Consider the following 22260-nt stretch of genomic DNA (forward strand, 5'->3'; position numbering starts at 1 on the left):
TTCTGTTCAGAGACTACAAACTAGCTAAGCTAGATCTTTGACATGCCATTATATTATTATAGTAAACATTAAATTTAAGGAAGGAAGCTGAAGAGAGGGAAGGAAAGAGGGAGAAAAGAAGATATTTCATGCAAACCCCTCGCTCTCCTCCATTGGTTAACTGTTATCTGTATAGTAATAACAACACAGGTGCTCACTAGATAGTTTTTGAATCAATGAATGAATGACTACCCTCTGGGACTATTAAATACACTATTACTTGAAGGCAAAGAGATGGAATAGATAGTTTCAGGTTTCTTCCTGTTCTATGATTCAGTGGTTTATTTTACTACTAAGAGTTGGCTAGGTTGCAAATATATTTTAAAGTCTGAAAAGCAAAATGTTCTCAGATGAAAGGCAGGGAGAAAATACCTCTCAACACGTCCACTTCAGCACCAGGGAAGCCTAATACATATCATTATTATTTACATGGATAAGCAACGTAAATTCATTAAAACTATGTATACCATTAGCACTAACTTGTGGCTGGAATAGGAGCCTTTACTGTGCCAAGTTTTATTCTATCCAAAGTTAGCCATCCTGTTTTCAGTTGTGCACGTACGAGTGCAGGCAGCCGCCTTTCCAATGTATGGTTTCTTGTACCAATAAAAGAAAACTGCTGAAGTCATGAGGCTGCTCCAGGCAGAACCCTCATGTGAGTCATATGAAAGCTCCAGCATTACTGACCTCTGGCAAAAAAACAGTGAACGAGGATAGGAGGGGCAGAGGGGGAGAGGTGCAAGTGTGGGTTTTCTTCTTGAGCCTAGAAGATTATGGGTCAAGAGCTGTGTGCAAAGACTCTCCAGCCTGGATGCAGCTGCCATCGCTGTTGGGAGGGAAGCGATGCACACAGCTGTCAGAGGAGTGCGCCTGTGATGATGGAGGCTGCGATCGAGGTATTTGTATCTCAGGAGGAGCATCTTCCTCTACTGATAAACCAAGGAGGTCAGAGGCTCCCTTTCTGTAGCAGGGTCTGATTTTTCTGCCGTGGGTCTAAACCAATAAAAAGAAAAGTCTATTAAAGTCACAGAGAATTTATGGCTGTTGTTATCAAATTTGGGGATTTTTCTTGTAAACCAAGAAGCAAAAATAATCTTATGTTTTGAGCTGCACGAAACTCACTTGACTTGTAGTCAAGAAAGTAATTGTTATTCTCTTAAAATCCCTGCAGTACTAAACTACAGAGCTGAATCTTAGAAAGGAAGCTGCAGTATTGGTGTGCTGTGGACTCAAAATTCAATAATTAGCTCATGGTTATTAGCAATACCATACTAGGAAATTATTCCCCTAAAGAAATAAATGAAGGGGACATGAAAAAAAAGAAGTCTGAATTAAACAGGGAAAAATCAGAAATTATCCATCAGAGAAATTTAGGTTAACCTGAGTGTTAAAGACATATTTTCAGGTCAAGAAAGAATGTAATGTTTCAGCTATTGATATAATTTTATTTGGGGTTCTTTATTTTAGGGATCTGACTTTGAGGAAAGGTGATTTTTGGAGTGTAGGAAGCTGAGAAAACATTTGAAGAGTGAAAATCAGGCAAATAAAAAATGGTTTAATGCTAGCCACTGATTCTTGACTTTGCATAAATTTTATTCCTGCACTTTCTTTTTTTCTCTAGCTAACAAACCTAAAAGAAGCATCATGTTCCATGACTTCATTTCACCCCAGGGGACGTCAGGCTGTCCGTGACTGGAAGTTCAAGAGTAAAAGGCCACGGAGTAACAGTGATTCTTTTCAGGAAGAGGATCTGAGTCAAGGTTTTCAGTGGGTGAGTGAGCAGCTAATGTTGATCAAGAATGTAATGTGTGCTTGTCTAGGGGGGCTGGCCCTATTTCCAGAGTAATTACTGAGCAGACCTTCCCAAGTACACTCTGGCAAATTTTTCTGGGGGAAAAATAAAATATCAACATTAAAAAAACAAAAACGCTTTCTTTCTTTGCTACCTCTCACCTCTCCCTGTTCCCCTCAAGCAGAAGAAGAACCTCCCTTTTGGGGCAGCCTCATCTTACTTGAACTTGGAGAAGCTGGGTGAAGGTTCTTATGCTACAGTTTACAAGGGGATTAGCAGGTGAGTGACTCCACCAGGGAGAGACTGTAGAGATGAGGATCCCACTCCCCTGATGTGACATTGTAAAGCCGGGTGACACATGGCAGACGTTTGGGGCCTATGCAAGACACCACAGTCAATAGGAAGAAACATGATGATTTAAACAGCCTTGAAAGAAAAGCTTCCCATGCCCCAATTAAAATTAAAATCAGCTTCAGGCAGAGGGAACAGCAAGGAAGAAATCCCAGAGGCAAAAGCAGGCCTAGCCCTTGAAGAGGAGAGTGGAAGGAGATGAGGACAGGGAGGAGTTGCAGTCATGGTAGGGCTGTTGTATAGGGTCTTGTAGATCATTCCAGGGATTTGGATTAAAAACTGTAATAGTGCAAAGACATCAATCATTCTCTAACGTATAGTCTTAACGTACGCTAAACATATTCAAAAGCTACAATACTGTATTTTGCCATGTATAATGCGTACTTCTTTGCCCAAACTTGTGAGGGAAAAATAACGATGTGCTTTATACATGGGTAGTACTAATTCCCTATCTATAAAAATGTTTTTGATTCTTTTATTTATGCTTAGGAGTTAAAAGTGTAACTCTAGAAATCAATAACAATATCCGTATGCAAAATAATACCCTGGAATATGCTAATCGATTTTGTTGAACTTACGACGAACTTGCAACAACAAAGAGTTCTTGGCCTTCTATGATGCATAAATACTGTAAATTTGTTACCGGTACATAAAATTTCTTGTACCTTGTATATGTTCTTGTGTTTTGTAATTATTTGTTACATAAAATTTCTTGTACCACAATATGTTAAAAAATAAATGCTAAAATTCTTTTGTAATACAAAAAGCAAGTACCTAAATGTTAACAAGTAAAAATTTGAATTAAAAAAATTAAAACGAAAGATTCTGTCCCTGTAAGTTTGGGCCAAAAAAGCGAGTGCACATTATACAGGAGTGCATTATACTTGGCAAAACATAGTAATTAAAATATTATAACACAAGTATAAGAAAAGACAAATAAAAAAATATATGAGTTTAAAAAGACCAGAAAAGTCAAGTCACAAATCCAAGTATTAGTAAGATCTAATATATAATTATGGTGGCATGTCAACTCAGCAGGGAAAAGAAGATGGTCCAACAAATGGAGCTGGGACAATTGTTAGCAATTTGGAAAAAAAAAAAAACAATATGAATTCCCAGTGGATTAGAGTTAAATAAATAAAAAAATCTAAGAACTAGTAGAATAGATAAAAGAATTCCATGTAACCTTTGGGCTGGAAGGGTCTGTCAATACATAACACTTAAGTCAGAACCCATAAGGGAAGATTGGAAATGTCCATGGTGCCCCATCTATCCAAGTATGTTCTGGAGAGCCCCAATTCTGAGACATCTTCATAGAGCTTTCATGGAAACAGTTACCATTGTCAAATTGACACAGTGTATCCTAGAACAAAATCAAATGTGATCCTTTATTGTGGTGCTCTCGACATCTTTAAAATGTTAACGTAGACCAGGACTCTCTAAGAAAGAATGAGAAAATTTAAAAAGTGTGAAGCATTTTCCAAACATATTTGACCAAAAAAAATCTTTTGGTTGTGAGGTATACGGGAGCTCTTTGTTCTATCTTCTCAATTTTTCTGTAAACTTAAAACTATCCTAAAAAAATGAAATCTTAAAAAATAAAAAGAAAACAAAAAACAGCTCTGCCCAGTTTTGGCAAGGGGTTGCTGGAATGGCCATTTTTATGATCAGTGAGTGGTGCGATTACTCTGTGGCACAGTTTGGAAACATGCGTTCAAAACAATAAAAATGTGTCCAGCATACTCTTTAATTTAGCAATTGCACCTTTACCCTATAAAAATAATAGGGGCTGTGTGAAAAGATTGATTTACAAATGTGATCATCACTATATTTTTAAAATAGTTAAAAGTTAGAAAAAATTTAAAAGCATTTGGAATCTGCTGAACACATTGTAGTATATTTATGTGATGAAATATTATGTCATAATTAAATATAATACAAGAATGAAAAAGTTAAATGGAGGAAAAACAAGGTATTAATAAGAAGCTATTATATGATATGAATCCCACTGTACTAAAAGTAATATATTTATACTTGCATTAAAATCTATGTTCTCCAGCACTTAGCTTATATCAGCAAGCAAAACAATAAGTGGAGAGCAGGAGATGAAGAGAGAGAATAGTGGGATGGGGCAGATCAGTAGCACCTAGGAGGCCACAAGAATTTGGCTTGTATTCAGAGTCAAATGCGGAGATACTGGTGTGTTTTGAGCAGAGAAGTGATTTGTTTTGACTTTTGCTTAAAATGGATGCCCCGGCTACTCTGTTGAGAATAGACAGTAGGGTTACAAGTGTACAAGCAAGGAGATTGTTTAGGAGGTCACTACAATAATTCTGATGAAAAATAAGGATGGTTCAGATAAGTATGCAAAGGGAAATAAAAGGAACAATATACGTGAAAATATTATGAAGATGGACTTTGTTGCGGGGGGGGGGCGTGGTCATTCTCTGCTTTTCTCTATTCTCCAAATTTTTATTAATGAACAGTTAGTACTTTGGTAAAGAGGGAAAAGAAAGTCATATATATATATATAGCCAAAAATGTATACATATTTTAAGAAAGGAAAATTGTATTAAAATTGTAATACTCAATATATACCTATAACAAAAGATGAATACAAGTCACGTTTGACTTCTGCAATTACAAGAGGTGCTCAAAGTGGTTACCATCAGCGTCCAGACACTTCTGATTGCGGTGAACTACTGCTTGAGCAACGTTGACCAAAGTGTCCACTTGTATACAGTTTTTTGGTACCCCTGGTATATGACTTTTAAACTTTTTAATTTAAAAATATTGCAGATTCATATGCTGGAATATATTTTGAAGAAAAACTGTTTTTGTTTAACTATGCTTAGTATAAAATTGCTGCTCTGAATCATCTGAATGTGTGCCCTTTCCCCCCATTCTTCTAGGATAAACAGACAACTAGTGGCTTTAAAAGTCATCAGCATGAATGAAGAAGAAGGAGTCCCATTTACAGCTATCCGGGAAGGTAAGAACAGTAAAATGGACCCAACAGATCTATTTTAAGTCCTTGATTTGGGGAAAAAAATGCATTAAGTCTATACATTCTAAATATTTCTATACATCTAGATATTTCTAGAAGTAATATCATTGCAATTTTATTCTTCATGCCAGTTTTCCAAGTATATTTACACTATCATTTTATTTATTTTTGAGGAAATTAAGACTCAAAACTATTGTATTAGTTGACCAAGGCTATGAACTCAATGAATATTTACTAAGTACCTTCTGTGTGTTTGGTCCCATGCTAAGTGCTAAGGCTATATCTATACAATCCCAGAAAAATCCATGTAAAAGAGAAAATAAATAATATAATCACACAAATTCTGAGTAAACCATTTGCTTGAAAATAATAAGTTGTTTAGATAGCACTTGAAAAACTCTTTGGGAAGGCATTTTAGTGTTGTCCCTGTGTTTTCTCTGTACCCTGCAGTATGGCAAGTGGGTGAGGAATCTGGTGTCAGACGAACTTGGGTTTGAATCTTAGATCTATTACTAGCGGTGTGACTGTGGGTAGACTACTTGACCTAGTTAAGACTCATTTTATTGCAAAAGAGGATAATAGTATCTATTTCTTTGAGTTGTTATGAGGATTAAATGAGAATACGCACTTAAAGCACTAATCACAGAATCTGTTTTCAGAATTTCACAAATATTGTCTATTATTCCATTCTTGTTCTTTTCCTTCAGCGATGTCTTGTCCATCATCAAGATAACTAGTAATTTATAACATAAAAATCAAGCCAATATAGTGAAAATAAATCATTAAAATTTCAATTTATTGACCTTTTTATATGAGCCATTTGAAATAAAATGATAACAGGATTGTTATCCATTTCATCAAAGACCCAGAGAAATGGCTCTTCCCTGGCCTTACTTTCTCCCTGTTTACTTCATCTTCCCTTCTTTATGAGCACATCTTGTATGCAAAGCATATTGTTGGGTGTTGTGATGGATGAGAAGAAAAGGCCTGATCTTGCTCTATATCATTTTCAGACATAACAGAGCAGATGGTTCCAGTTACAACTAGTGTTATAATGGAGGTTAAAAACACATAAACTAAGATGAGAACCAGTTAGTGTCAGTGTGGCTAATGGAGTCAGTAGATTTTGAACGGAGCGTGGAAGGATGGGTTATGCAAACAGGCATAGATAAAAGCAATTCAGAAAATGAGTTTATAACTGAATTTGATGCCATTTTCAAAAGTCTTTTGGAGCCCCTGGGAAATGTGTCATTTTGAATTTAAGTAGAAGGGCCAACTGGCTATTGGGCTAGCCAGGGATGCAGCCTGGTAGGATCAGGTGCATTCTGGAGGAAAAGCATGGCTTTCAGTGTTTAATATAATGGAAGTTGCATTTACTAATGCACTTATTAGTGGTCCCCATAAAAGAATGATCAGATTTAGAAAGAAATGTGGATAGGTTAAAGAGTATTTCCGAATGTAATAGGAGTCACCAGCATAGAGATCTCGAGGCCCAGGTTCACCCCATTCTCATGGTGTTTTCTTCCTGCACTTGAGCTTGCCTATTGCTTTAGGCTTGCCTTGCTCACATTTTCCCCACAGCCAAGTTTTTCATGTTGACATTTGACAAAACCTTTTGCCGGTTTGCTAACAGATGGTTCTCAGCATGGTTCAGAAAAGCTGATCTGTATTGTTCTGTATGCTAAATGTTTCTTTCATTGCATCTTTACCAAGGAATTGCCTCTCCATTGCAAGTGTTTGCAGTTACATTTAGTATTCAACAGTGGACTTTCTTGATTTGCTTTATATAATATTAAATAAAGGACTTATCTTACTGAATGCTTTGCTTATATAATATTAAAAACCACAAAAGGATTTTTGACACATTGGAGGTTGTTAGGCATGTAATTTCTAACAATGAATGTTTCTTTTTCCACCAGTGTAAAAGCTGGGAGCCCTTGTTAGAAAGCCCTCTCCCCTCAAGAAGATACGAAACCTCATTTGAAAACTTTGGCACTGTCCCATTTTTCCTGTAAGAACTTTAAGGATGTGAGACCAGGAAGACAGGAAGTTAAATGACAAGGGCTGGAAGGCAAAATTACAACAGCTGGAATTCATTAGTTAAAATCTAGGGTCACTGGCTAAAAAGGCAACCAAAAGCCACGTGCAGAAAAACTGAACGAGTAATGCAGACTTCTTTTAAAAGCCTTGATGCTGGAATTACTTTTTCTGAACAGTCTGGTCCCACGGATGATCTGTAAGCCAAAGATTTATTGAATCGAGTTTAACTACACATACTATCTCTCTCTACACATATGTAAGAGGAATACATGTGGCAGTTTGTTAATCTGGTCATTTGGAAACCTATTTGATCTTAACATGTAATATTAAGAATTTGCAAACTTATGAACAGCACTAAGGGAAACACTTTAATACCCGTGCCAGATAATTTTCATGTATTACCCCTTTCATTCTTGTTATCAACCTTTGGAGATCGATCTTCTAATACGTAGCTGTGATTCAAACATAATCTCTCTGGTTCAAAAATCCATCCACTCTCTATGCATTCATTCTACAACTATTTATTGAGCACCTACTCTGGCCAGGCGCTCTGCTGACTGCTAGATACACAGTAATGCATACAATAGACATATTCTCTACCCTTACTTCTTGGCTAATTAAAAAGATTAGCTACTTTATAGCAACTTAGAAAATCTTTCATAACTGGCTCTAGAATTATATTTTAAGTGCATATTTTTACAATGAGGAGAAAATACTTTCATTTGAATAGACTAATATCTTCATGTTTTAATTTTTATATACAAACATGTTCCTAGTTTAATTAAATGGTGTATCAATATCTTAATACTGTACATTATTTTAAATATCTGTCCATAAAATTAGAATTTTTTGTTTTAAACCCAGGACTTTCAGCCTGTTAGCATTTGTTTAGGAATCAGTGATATGTATAACTAACCTTTTTTGAGGATTAGGCATATGACATGTGCTCTCCCACACCCCCACACACACATTATCATTTTTTAAAAACCCTTACATCAACTCTGGGAGGTGTTGTTTTGTTGTAGAGATGAAGGAATCTGAACCTCAGAGAGATTAGGTTACTGAGCGATCTCAGAACTAGTGCACAGAGTTGATAGTTGGTAGAATCCAATCTCTTCTATTCAAACTCCTTTCTACTTCATTATGATAAATTCAGAACTCCTTAATTCAAGTATTTCTCCTTTAGCAACAGTAAAAATGAAAACCTATTTTTATGATACATTATGTATAAATGTTAAGCAAAATGTAGAAGAAACATTTTAAAGAAATATATAATATTGTATATTTGTCAATTCTGATTCCATCATGGACTCTACAACACCAGTAATTGCTTAAATTACCAGTGTTTAAATCAGAAATAGTTTTAACTGAGAATCTTTTAATATCATTCTCTAGTAGAAAACATTACAAAGTAATTATTACCAGCTCATATATGAGAAAACTGAGCCAAAAATAGACCAAGGAACCTCTCCAAGGTCATACAGTGAGGTAGAGGATACCAATTAGAACCGCTGAGTCATTGGCTACCACAAATAGATTGTGACAGGCCAGGTTAATGAGAAGTCCTCCAGTGAATGCAATCAAATCACATCACATCACGGAATCACATCATGGATCACATCATGGATATTTACATATGCATAGTTACATTTTTTTAAAAATAGAATTAACTTTTTTTTTTTTAAATTGGGGAATATTGGGGAACACTGTGTTTTTCCAGGACCCATCAGCTCCAAGTTGTTGTCCTTCAATCTAGTTGTGGAGAGCTCAGCTCAGCTCCAAGTCCAGTTGCCGTTTTCAATCTTTAGTTTCAGGGGGCACAGCCCACTATCCCATGTGGGAGTTGAACCGGCAACCTTGTTGAGAGCTCAAGCTCTAACCAACTGAGCCATCTGGGTACCCCTATTTTTATAAAACAAAATGATGCCAGGATGATGGTATGTGATCCGATTAAAATTCCCCCCCAAATCAGATAACTACTTATTTAATATCTGTCTTAAGAGTTATCTTGATGATTTCTTTTCTTGGAGTGCATAATAGGACGCTTTGACTTGAATTGTGAAACCCAGGCCAGAGAAAATGAAACATCAGGAACTATAAGCTCTTTTTAATTCAGTGCCCAGTTGGGTTGGGGATGAGAATTGTCTCCATTATTGACTACCACATAAACTATCCAGTCTTCATTACAACTGCCTGGCACCACATGCCAGGCCTGTGCTAGGTGCTGGAGCTGTAAAGGCAGGGACAGGGCAGTCCATGCCCTCAAAGAGTTCACAGCCTAGAAAGGCTTTGACTACCAGGCACTTACTATGTATAGCAGCGCCTTGTTCTTCCTGGTCATCGTCATCTTTTACCTTTCCTTCTAAACTAAAATAGAACAGAGTAGAGTAACATCAAAACTTCATGATCCATTGCACTAGCAAAGCATCAACTTTTATAAAACTTTAGTTTTATAAAACGACAAATCCCAACGAAATGAAGAAAACCAAGAAATTAAAGATTCCCATATCATTGCAAGATTAAAATGATTATTTTTTACTAAATTATTAAATATCTTACATATATAAGAATCAGATTAAATTCCATGTAATGTTCAACCGGTTGATCATACTAAACACCTTTTTCGACATTTAAAATAAAGAAAGAGATACTTTGTATTTTTAAAGCAAGTTTAATAACTTTCAGTCGTGAGTCATTTTTCTTGGTCTTTGGCATTATATTGTTTTCTTCAGATTTTCTCTCTGGTTTTTCTGGGTGTTCTCATGATCGTACCAGGTTAATATATACAGAATTCTTGCAACAATGCCTGGTAAATGCTCAGTGTTAGCTGTCATCATCATCATCATCATCATCATCATCATCATCATCATTATAAACTTATTTTGGAAACACTCAGAGAAATTCCACTGTGATTCCATTTGTTGGGAGCTTTAAAGACTCTTCAATTTATCTTTGTGTCTTTTCTTTGAAGAGAAACAAACATTAGTAGAATTAGAATATGTGAGTTATAAAAATAATAATTTTACAGGAATCAGAATGCTCTGATTTTAAGATCTTTTCCTCTCAGTTGACTTTTGCATCCCTCAGCTGATTAGCCTGCAGAATACACCACATCCTGCTGTGAAGTTTATGAGGCAGCCTTGAAATTAGAAGAAAGATTTTTCCTTCCTGGGTTTGAGACCAACACATCTGAGGCTGCAGGCATTTTAGATCTCTCTGGTGGATGGACCAAACAATATATGAACACCATGAGATAAATGCTTTAAACACCATCTACTCTTTTATGTAAATTTCCTATTATTAGTAATCAAAAGTCATAGTTTCCATGTAAGTATTTTGGTATTTCTGGGGTGTTAAAAAAGCAGTAGTAGATATGGCCATAACACACACAACATTTATGATCTAATGAAGACAACTAAAAGAAAAACAAAAAATAAAGCATCTTCAGGAGAAATACCCCATGCCAACCAATTATAGGTATAGAAATGATACTAGGAAATTAGTGGCCACTAATTCAATAGTAAATATTTATTGAATGTTCATAATATAGCAGACATTGTTTTTGACACTGAAGATATAGCAATAAGCAAAAAGACAAAAGTGCCTACTCTCAATGGAGTTTATATTCTTAAGGGTGGAGACAAACAATGAACACAGATGTAATATGTCAGGGATAATAACTGCTATAATATGTCAGGGGTGATAAGTTCTATGAAGAAGAACAAAACAAGACATAGGGAGAGGGGATCACATGGTTGGGTTAGGGGAGAGGGGCAGCTATTTCATCGAGAGGGGCCAAGGAATTCAAGACTTTAATGTGTATCATGTGAGTAGAGACCTGAAGGAAGCAAGGGAGGAAGCATGCAGAGAGCTGAGCTAAGAGGGTTGTAGGCAGACAAAGGTAAGTGTAAGACCCAGAGAGGAAATGTATTTGTAAGGGTCCAAAGAACAGCTAGGAGGCCAATATGGATAGAACCAAGTATGCAAGGATGGGAGTGTGAGTTGATGAGGGCAGGAGGTGATAGGGCTGGGCAGGCCATAGTAAGTCCTTTAGCTTTTACTCTGAGTGCAATGAGAGACCACTGGAACGTCTGGAACTAGGAGGGACAAGCCCTAACTTCTATTTGAGTGGTATCTCAGTGGCTGGCTGTTCTGTACGAAGGAAGGGAGGAAGCAGGGAAACAGGTTAGGAGGTATTTGCAATAATTCAGCCAAGGCATGATGATGGGGTGGCCCAGGATGGTAGCAGAGGAGACGGCAAGAAAGGAGGGATTGCTGATGGACTGAATGAGGGTGTGAGAAAAAATGTTGACAGGAGTTGCCATTTACTAGAATCCTCATCAAATGGGTTGGTTAAGAAGATTTCTGCAAAAAAAATTAAGATTGAAGATAAGACTAATAATGCAAATATAAGTGAACAACAGAGAAATGGCAAAACAGACACTGTCCCTTCTCTTATAAAACAGAAATTATCAAGACAACTGTGTGAAATAAAGATTTATACCCACTATTGTTAGCAGTGAGTCTCATCCTAAGTAAATATTGTTCCTTGAGCTTTTTAGCAAATGGTAGTATGAAGCCATTATAATTCACAAAACATGTCACTGTGATATTTAAAATAAGCATCAAGAGTTTAAATGAAACTAAATTTGATATTAAAAATACATTTAAATATCTTTACAATATTCTTAGCAATTTCAGCTTTATCATATCCTTTTAAAATCTAGTTTTGGTGAACATTTTCCTGTGTGTGTGTGTGTGCGTGTGTGTAGAAAGAGAGAGCGTGTGAGAAAGTGAACATAATTTACAAATAAAAATACACATAAAATACAAGCATTTTCAACTGATGGTTACAAGTATTGTAAATATGGAAGGTGTTAAAAATTCTAGCAGAAAACAACAAAGATTTTCTGCTTAAGATGGCGCAGTAGGTAAATGCCGTGCTTGCCTCCTCTCATGACCACATCAAAATTACAACTAAACTACAGAAGAACCATCACTGAGCATTCTTACAGAATTCCAGTAGAGAGTTGGTGCAGGAGATTCATGATATACAGGCATACTGTGCATAACATTGATTTGAATTTTTATACTTTTAATTTTTCCTTTAAGTCTTACGGACACTATTTCTTCATGCAAAAATGTCCTGAACTGAGACTCATCTCCTATTGTGCCTTTTCTGGTTTTCACCATTCTGGTTCTCTTATCTCTGGAGCCCCCAAAGACAGCCTGTTAAACCCCCTCCCAACCACTCACTGGCCTTTTGTGGTGACCTCTCCCCTTTAAGGCTGCTTTTACTGACCTAATAATAACCTGTTGTTGAAGATGCAAGAGACAGTCCTCAGACCTCCCCACTCTCACTCCCCTGGGCTCCCCAAGTTTGGCCCTGTCCTTTTTTCAAGTTTGCATTTTCTTCTTTCCACAGCGGTTTGCAATTCTCCCTTTAAGAAATCCCCTCTACTCACTATTATGTTTCAACAATCTTTTATCCCATGCTCTTTATCTCTGCCTTCTACCAATCACATCCATGGGCCCTGCTGACTCCCTGTGGGACTTTGAATTTTAGAGAATGGTCACATGTTGCAAAGTCCTGCTCTAGAAGGCAGAACATTGCATTTCCTGCTCCTCCAATGGCCTTAATCTCTCCAGGCCTCTTCTCCAGTAACTCTGCAGCAGAGATAAGATTCCCAGAGGAAAGCATTTGCAAAGTGCTCTGAGTGCTTTGATGAAATTGATTGGGTAAATGGAAACATATTTTTTGCAACTGCTCTTGTCTATAAGAAAAATAAGTTATGCAAATACGATGACTTGCCATTTAACAAATAAAGGTCCTTTGTGATTTTAAATATTATTTCATAAGAGATTTTATTCCAGCAGTAAAAAAAAACAGAATGCTTGATTTGACATGTTTTAAAAAATAAATGCTACTTGATATCTTTAAAGCAGTACTTTCATTATCAATGATTAAATTAACATTTTGTTTAATTTTTCTAGCTTCTCTTTTGAAGTGTTTGAAACATGCCAATATTGTGCTCCTGCATGATATAATCCACACCAAAGAGACACTGACGTTCGTTTTTGAATACATGGTGAGTTGCCCCAGCATTTTACAAAGGATGAGGGAAAAGCCTGGTGCTTGTATAATGAATCTGTTAATATTTTATGGCATGATAAAACTTTCATTACAATGTGGAAAGTGTCATGGAAATTTTCATTATTGTGATTAGCAGAGTCTATTGTTCTTACACTTATTCTTTAATCCTGCTTCTTTACCTACTCTATTTGCTGTCTTTTTCCCCCTCATCAGCAATAATTTAAAAAAGCACTTTGAGTCTGCCTCGTAAATAAAACTTTTGTACTTTTTAAAACCCATTTTTAATCACTATCTGAGCAGAACCCAACATTTTTTTCATTGACAAGGTAGGCATAAATCACAAGGGTTTAAAAATTGTGTACAAGTTTTCTAAAGAAAAACTCATTTTTGTGTTTTTGAAAGGAAAACCTATTCATAGCAGACATAAATCATAAGGTATGTGTACTTGGCTTGCCTCCAGTGGGTGAAAAATTCCTGTGTCATTGTATTCAGTGACAGTCATTTACAAGGAGCAACTCTGTGCAGAGAAACAAGCTTCCTTCTAAGAGTAGCCAGTTAGAAAGGCATATTGTGTTGGACCTTAACAGTGGGGTCTCAGAAATCCTGGTCATGTACATTTTGCACCTTATTCTCAAAAATTCTGAACTTTGTAATACCTCTGACAGTCAAGGCTATGGGCTGCCTTAGGTCCCGGATGTAAGCGCCACTAACATCAGTCTCTCCGCCATTTCGTGTAGCACACAGACCTGGCCCAGTACATGTCTCAGCACCCAGGAGGACTTCATCCCCACAATGTCAGGGTGAGTACTTTGAAGGTCAGGACTCTCCTCTGGCTTGCTCACAGAAGGAGAGTTTGGAACAGACGGCCATCACGAAGCAAAGTCCCAGATACTAAATAAAAAGATGGCCATCATTGATATTCTAGAAAAAAGTTATTAAAAAAAAAAAAAGGGTTGTCCCTCAACATATGGAACAATGTTTAGCCATTTTCTGGGTAGCCTAAACTTGTCAGTCATTGCCATCATGCAAATGTGTCCTTAAAGGTGTAAACCAATTAAAAAGAATTGCATTAAAAGGAAAGAAGTGAAGGTAGGCCATCATAAAATAAATACCTTCTTCATGGCAGGCTACTGTGGTCTGTAATAAAGTTTGTGTTGTATTTACATTGCCCCACTAGAATTAGCAAACAAACTACCTTTGTTAGACCTTAATCAGTTATCTTTTTGCCTGTTCTATCATATCCTATTATAGATGGGACCAACTTCTATTTTTCTAGTCATCAGCACAGAAATAATAAACTCTTAACTAGCTGTAATTCTACATCTATTATAAATTTTAGAAACCATTTGTATTTCATACTTTTCACTCCCTCAGGATTTATTGGCACTAATTAATTTATTGGCACTTAACATAACCATATAAGATTTGTATATGACGTACTCATTCATTTAGCTAATATTTATGTATTCATTTAGTGATTCACTCATTCAAGAAATGCGTATTGAATACTTAGTATTATATTAAGTTCTGAGGTTTCACTAATGAGTAAGTTGTGTTTCTTATTTTCAATGTGCTTAAAGCCCAATAAGATACAAGGATTTAAATAGGCAGAGAGAAGCAAAGTTGTTAATGCTATGGCCATGTTAATAGGAATATTATGAGAACTCATAAGAAGGGACCTAATTCACTCTTGGACGCAGGGGGCGGGGGGGGCGAAGATTTGAGGACAAGGGGTTGAAGAGAGTGAAGAATTTTTAAAATAGCTATTGGAGAACGTGATAGAGAAGTAACAAGGAAACCAAAAGGGTCTAATTAAAGACTCTAGTGAGGATGAAAATCATTAAATTATCAGCATGATCATGGGATTTTTTTTTTTTTTTTAATGGCAGTGCTTGGCAATTCAAATAGAGGAGCAGAGAAAGTAGACAGATTGATTCAGAGTTGGGGTTTTGCCAGACATGTGAGAGGAAAAGACCATGGGGCAAGAGAATTGAAGAAACTGTCAAGAGGGAGGTTAAAATGAAGGACAGTGGTTTCTAAACTGGGTCTAAGCTGAGGGAAGGAAGTGAAGACAGGCAGGTTGCTGATAGTTAGAGAGGGAGCAGAAGAGTCAAGGAACTGGAGGTGTTGACTAAATAGAAGAACAGTTGGAGAAAGAATAACTGGAAAAAAAAAAAAAGATTTTTCAGGCTTTTGTGACTCTCACATACCAGACATTGTGCTAAATGCTTAGAAGGACAAAAAGACATAGAAGACATGATTCCTGCCCTCAGGACACTTACATCCAAATAAGGACGAAAGAGATTCAAACCAACACTATTGTAGGACATTTGTGAATAATGCCAAGTAAGAAATAAGACCTAGTATTGTAGACGTGCAAAGGAGTAAAATATAACTGTAAGGGGTTTCATTAAGCCAGAACTTTAAAAATGCATTGTATTTCAAGAGGCTGCAGTCGGGGAAGGTGTTACAGAAAGAAGGAATGTTTTCAGCAAAGGTATGGAGCAGGGAAATAGAGGATGTGTTGAAGGAAGAGGATCCCAGAGTCATGGATTGTTAGGGTTAGAGGGCCCGCAACAGTTTTCAGTCTTTGTGTTCTGACCCATTAGTAGATTATGAAATCAATTTGGTGATTAACGACCATTTAAAAAAATGAAATGGAATGGGTGAGAATAGAAAATACTAGAGTGCATTACACTTAGTAAGAGTATTATTTTGTGCAACTTTTTGTTCCAGTTGAAACTGTACTTAAAGTTATGTATGTATGTGAATAACAGGTACATATATATATTTCTCACTGTGGTTACAGTTTAAAAAGCTTTAAAAACATTGGGCTGGTCTAACTTTCTTATTTTGCAGAATTGGAATCCAAGGTTTGAGAGGACAAACATTTTGCCTGTGGGTATAGAACCAGCTTTTGCCATTGCTAACCGTGATTCTTGGTTAAGATTCTTTTCCACTAGTGGTATACTGCATCTCTCATCCTGTCGGCCTAAAATATAGAATATATTAGTGGAAAATAGACTGAGTAGGTGGCTGAGAGCCTTACTTTCTAAGATGTGGATTTTATTCCTTAGGTGGTAATTAAAGGGGTTTGAGTTGAGAGAGCATGACATGATCTGAAAGAAATGTATGTAACTGTGGTCTGCAGGATGGATTAAAGAGAGGAAACTGGAGTCAGGGATTCCAGTCAGGAGTTTGATGTGGTTTAGCCTGGTGCTTCTCAAACTTCAATGAGCAGACGCATAACCTCGGGATCTGATTCAGTATAAGTCTAGGGTGAGACCTGAGCTTCTGCTTCTAACATGATCCCAGGTAACACAGATGCTGCTGGTTGAGGACCAGACTTTGAGTGGCAAGGATCTAGGTGAGAAGTAATAAAGGCCTACGTTATGGTAGTGAAGGTAAGAATGAAAAGGAATGTGAAAAATGGAAACAAAGAAGAGTTCATCCGGGACATAATGACTGACTAGGCATGAGGAGGGAAAAGGTGGAGCCAAACAAAACTGCTTTTGAGTGTGATCAATCAGGAAAATTATAGCTCTCTTAATAGAAATAGGAGAAGTCGGTTTGGAGAGGAAGAGGAAATGATGATTACCTAGTTGAGGTGGGATATCTAAAGGGAAATGAGCAGCAGGCAGCTGAAGAGGAGCTTGGTGCTCAGGAAGGAGATATGTACTGGAGATGCATATGTGAGGATAATTGGCACAGGGGGTTATAGTTAAAGACAAGAGAGTGGACAACCAAAAGAGCAAACCTGCAAAGGGAAAAGGAGTGATGATAGAACGTTTGCCTGTAGGGCAAGAGAAGAGGAACAGGACGGCAAGGGACAAAGGGGAGCAGCTTTTAGGAATGCAAAGGGTCCAGAAAAATATATTTCTGTGGAAGTCAAGGGAAGAGAAAATTCCTAGGAGGGCATGGTTGATAGTGTCCCAGATACCAAGAATACAGTTGAAAAATCATACATGGCTGCAAGAACTTTGTGGATTTGTGAGGAATACACTAATAAGTAGAGGGATGCATTAGGGGCATGTGGAGGCAGAAAGGAAAAAGTTATCCAACCAAAGCAGGTGGGAGTAGGGTTGAGTTCCCCATAGTAAAGACAGCAGTGAAAATGCTGGGATGCCAGAGAGGGCATGGTATATTCCAAGAACTGAAGATAATTCAGTAAGGGTGGAGTTTAGAATCAACAGAGTTGGAGATGGTTAGAGATGAGGCTTGAGAGGTAGGTAGAAGTAGGCGCCAGAGCATGAAGGGCCCAGCTATGTTATGCTATTTCATATGAGGAGCCACTAAATGATTTTAAACAAGGAAGTGATAAATACAGATTTTCAATTTGTAAAGCTCACTCTGAAGACACTGTGCTGAATAGATTGGAAAAATACTTTTTTTGGAAATGTTATAGTCCCGTGAATCACTCCTTTTTTTTTTTCTACTCCTACCCCATACTCCCGTTTCTTCTAGTCATCCCCTAAATGCTCGTGTCTGTTAGGGTTCCAGCCTTGACAGTGAGGCTAATCAGTACAACAGTGATGCAGATGTGAGGTGATGGTGGAGGAAAAAGGACATACATGATCGATTACTTAGCCAGAAATGACAAGAAACAGAAGAGTAAGCAATAATTTTCATAGCTGTGTGTATTTAGATGGGGAATTGTGCCATGCACTGAAACAGAGAAACAGGGGGAAAGTAGATCTTAGAGGGATACAGTGAGTTAAGTTTTGGACATTCTGAGTTTGAGGTGATTATGCGATGTCCAGCTGAACTTCAGACTGTGTGGGTCTAAAGCTCACGAAAGAGATCTATCTGGGTTGGAGATAAAGATTTTGAAATCTTCAGAATGCAGTTAATTGAGGCAATCTCTGGATAAGATGGCTAAGGGTGAGTGTGTATAGTGATTAAGAGAAGCCCTAAGGAATATCAATATATTAGAGAATGGCAAAGGAAGTGGAACTTATAAAACGTACAGTTAGGGAGGTAGGAGAAAAAGGAAAAGATTTTGGTACCAAGGGGAGAGAGCTTCAGGGAGGAAGACATGGTTAACAATGCCAGAAGCTACAAAGAAAAAGAATGAGAGGTATCCATTGAATTTTCATGGCAAAAAGGCATTGGTGACTATGGTAAACAGCATTACGAATGACATGACCATTGCAGAAGCCATTTTATGGGGGGTGAATTTCACCTTTGAGAGCACAAACAGTTGCATATAATGACAAGATCACAGTGTGACCCTGGGAGTGAGGAGTGAGGGGCTGAAGCTGATTGAAGAAGCAGATCACTGGAGTTTGTTCACATGGGCACTGATGTCAAGGAAGAAACAGCCATGATTTAGGTGCCCAAGTCATGAGTGAATGACGGGGAGTGGTAAGGAGTTGTGTGGATGAGAGTGAAGAGTAGAAGAAGATGTAGCTGATGGCAAGACAGTCCAAGCAACAGGGTTTATTTTCTTACTCAATGGTAGAGAAGTAATGGTTTTGAAGTGGTGTTGGGAAATTGGGAGGCAGCTGACCCCACCTCACAGTGATCAAAGGTCTGAGTAAGTTGTAGAAAAACTAGCATCTACTAGACAGTGCTAGGCAAGCAGTGAACTCAAGGACCCATTCAAGGAAAGGAGCCAGAAGGAAATTCATCAGATGTGAGGTTGGAGGGAGTTTTAAAACCAGGACTGATGAGTGAAGAGTGAACAGTGAAAAGGTTTCGGAGAGGAAGGAACGATGGATACTGGGTTAAATGAGAGGAAGCACAGAGCAGTATGGAGATGCGCTTATGGGAGGAAAAAGATTAGTCAGAGAGGCTTACATTTTGAGTATTGATCACAGAAGACAGGCTGGGAATCATAGTGAACTTTGCCCATGTCAGATTTCTAATAGAACAAGCCCCAAGGATCCCTGGTGAGTGAAAGGACTCGGGCTTCCTTGAAGCAGTTGGCTGACTGATCTGATTGTGGTTTGAGGGACTCCTAGCCTAGATGGCACTCGCCAAAAGGATTTACATTTTGTTCCCAAGAGCCTCATTGTGTTGGAAACAGGACTAGTCCTTACGGTATGGGAAGCCTCACTGGAAAGAGTTACCCACGATCAGGTTTGACTTTGACTGAGAAAACACCATCAGATTGATTATTATTGGTGAAGCTTCAGCAGTGTTGAAGGAACAGGTCTTAAGGGATTTAAGAGTGAGTGGGTGGTGAGTTTAGTCCGCACACAGTGCAGTTTTGAGAAGTGTGGCTGTGAAATACCAGACCTTAACACCACAGTGCTTTACCACTTACAAATGCTTGTAGACATGTGGAGCCAGGAAGGAAAGGGACTGAGAGCAAGAAGGTGGGAGGTGGGTGTGACTAATTAATGAGAACAGGCTGTCCTTGGGACATGAAAGGCATTTCAGCCAGGCCTGCTGAGAAGCTCTGTCTCTGACTCACACAGCTGACTCTTTTCCTATCATGTTTTAATTTTCTGTTTATTCTCCAGCTTCTCAGGCTGGTATAGTGGAGTCAGGCATGTCTGAATTGAAGACCTGGCCTGGACACTTTCTAGACATATTTTTAAAGTTTCCTTGAGCGCTATTTTTCTTATTGGCAAATTGAAGACAAGCCTATCTTCCTCTCAGTGTTATTTTGAGGATTACAAAAGGTGATAGGCATTCAATAAATGTTATTTTCCCTTCCTTCCTTTAAGGTCACCGTCTTTCTGTCTTCTGTCCTTCACCTATTTCCATCTCCCTCTCTCCTTAGTATTTTCCCATTGAAAAACATACAGAGGGTGCCCCAAAAATGTATATACATTTTAAGAAAAGAAAACTATATTAAAATTGTAATACTCAATATATACCGATAACAAAAGATGAATACAAGTCACATTTGACTTCTGCAATTACAAGAGATGCTCAAAGTGGTTACCATCAGCGTCCAGACACTTCTGATTACGGCAAACTACTGCTTGAGCAACGTTGACCAAAGTGTCCACTTGTATACATTTTTTTGGCACCCCCGGTACATGATGGCATGTTATCTTTTACCTGGAATTTAAGTTGGTTCTGTATATTGTCTTTTCCATGAACATTTATATTTATAACCAGTTGGAAAGTTTAAATGTTGATATAAGAATTCTGTGCTTTGGTAGCTTAGTTAGTTGTTTGATGAATGGAAAAATGAATACTATGTGTGTTTAAAGCACCAAGAAGAGAAAGCATTGGGAATACTCATAGAATCAGTGAACAACTGAAAAAGGAGTCTCAAGAAATTTATAGCATTAGAGCTTGTGAACCTGATGTGAGACCTGCATGGGACCTACGCAGCCGCAGCTGTTCTATAGTAGGTAAATTCCCCAGGCTTCTGCTTCCGTCAGACCATGCTGCTCATTAACTTGGCTCCAATGTCTCCATGTCATTGTTAGGTCAGTACAGGTCCTAGCATTTTCTGAAGTTCCCAGTTTCTAAGATGTGATGGAAAAAGTAGATTTAACCGCACAGCTTTGTATCTACTATTTTGCTTGTGTCCACAGGAATACTGGGGCTGGCCCTTTCTTTTCTAAACTGCCAGAACATGTTCTCAATTGGCATATGTCTTTGTAAACAGTAATGATGGTGGTGTTTGAATTCTCACTTGCCAGTTGCACTGCACGATAGCAAAAGACACTTGGAAAACTAGCATTATTATTTTTCCTTAATATATTGGTGGGAATCTATCAATGTCTTTGGTTTCTATGCTCATAATCACATGCAACATTTTAAAATTGGGGGCCAGAATGTATTTTTCCTGTTGTTTCCCACCCCCCTTCTTTTTTTCTCTATTTATTCTTTATTCTATTATTATTAATATTATTATTATTATTGCTCTAATTTATTTTGGTCTCTCTTCCCTTTTAATCTATACTGTATATTTCCCTTGCTTTCAACTTTGAACCCAAGATTTTAAAAATAGGTTAAAAAAGATAATGGTTCCTTTATTTCCTTATCTCATCTAAGGATATATTTTCCAGTTTGGTGTTTTTAAAAGGGTTTCATAACAGAAAGTTTGGAAAACTTATGCAGTTGTAAACCTTAGAATATAATTTTTGGGTCAACTTTGATCTTATTCATCAGTGGGGAAAAAAAAATTAAATCTCTCACATCTAAATCAATAACTAGTGTTCCAAGGGAAATTCCAAAGTTTCACTTTAGACTTTTAAGGAAAGATAATTCCTTCAATACCAAAGAAATGAGATGTCAGGAAAAGCCTGAATCCCTTTGTTTATGACATGGTCTACTTACTTGACTTTCCTTGTCTTTTTTTTCCCCCTCTTAATATAAAATCTTTTTTCTTTTTTTTTTGTCTCTCAAGAGATACTTTTACTATAGTCTTTCGGATGACTATTTTTGAGTTAGAGGAGAAATCAACACGTAGTGGCTCAAATGTGCTTAGATAAGGTGTTCATTCCTTCCAGCTTTTCATGTTTCAACTTTTGCGGGGCCTGGCATACATCCACCACCAACACGTTCTTCACAGGGACCTGAAACCTCAGAACTTACTCATCAGTCACCTGGGAGAGCTCAAACTGGCTGATTTTGGTAAGCTGCCTCTCTAGTCTCTTTCTGGGCTGTGAACAATGATGCTTTTGTGTGTACGTGTTTAAAGCATTGATGAGGCCTGGGCTTTGAAAAGTAGAGACCTGGGGAACACGATGCTTTGTGAGGTATCAAACTACTGTATAGGAAGTGTGAGGCAAGAAACAGGGAGAGAGGGGTAGCTTTTTAGGATTCCATCAAGCCTCAATCTAATCAGGTCCTAAAATGTGAGCACCTCTAGTAGCCCACTGCCATTTTTGATATAGAGACATTTGTAGAGTGAACTGTACTTGGTAGGTTTCTCTAAATCTAGGTAGATATACAGATTCTATCAGGATACATCAAGGTTACCCAGGATGGCAGGATAAAGCAGTTAACCCCAGATTGTAGGATGGA

The 22260-nt window shown here is 37.6% G+C and overlaps 1 protein-coding gene across 8 annotated transcripts in view; it reads left to right on the top strand.

Moving 5' to 3' along the window:
* Positions 1-22260, top strand: part of CDK15 (cyclin dependent kinase 15) — a 92794-nt gene that overhangs the window by 16976 nt on the left and 53558 nt on the right. Inside the window, exons 1-7 of one of the 8 annotated variants that reach the window (XM_074340174.2) lie at positions 724-935; positions 1661-1810; positions 2013-2110; positions 5095-5174; positions 13224-13318; positions 14061-14123; positions 21744-21867. In XM_074340174.2, the coding sequence (XP_074196275.1) occupies positions 813-935; positions 1661-1810; positions 2013-2110; positions 5095-5174; positions 13224-13318; positions 14061-14123; positions 21744-21867 (733 nt within the window). In that variant the 5' untranslated portion in view covers positions 724-812. Of the gene's footprint in view, positions 1-723; positions 985-1660; positions 1811-2012; positions 2111-5094; positions 5175-13223; positions 13319-14060; positions 14124-21743; positions 21868-22260 lie in introns of those variants that run through there. The other 7 variants (XM_074340182.2, XM_019726818.3, XM_019726819.3 and 4 more) reach the window with 7 other exon arrangements.

The sequence above is a fragment of the Rhinolophus sinicus genome, chromosome 17 (genome assembly GCF_057876585.1).
Source record: "Rhinolophus sinicus isolate RSI-liver-muscle chromosome 17, RSI-T2T, whole genome shotgun sequence".
NCBI classification, from domain to species: domain Eukaryota; kingdom Metazoa; phylum Chordata; class Mammalia; order Chiroptera; family Rhinolophidae; genus Rhinolophus; species Rhinolophus sinicus.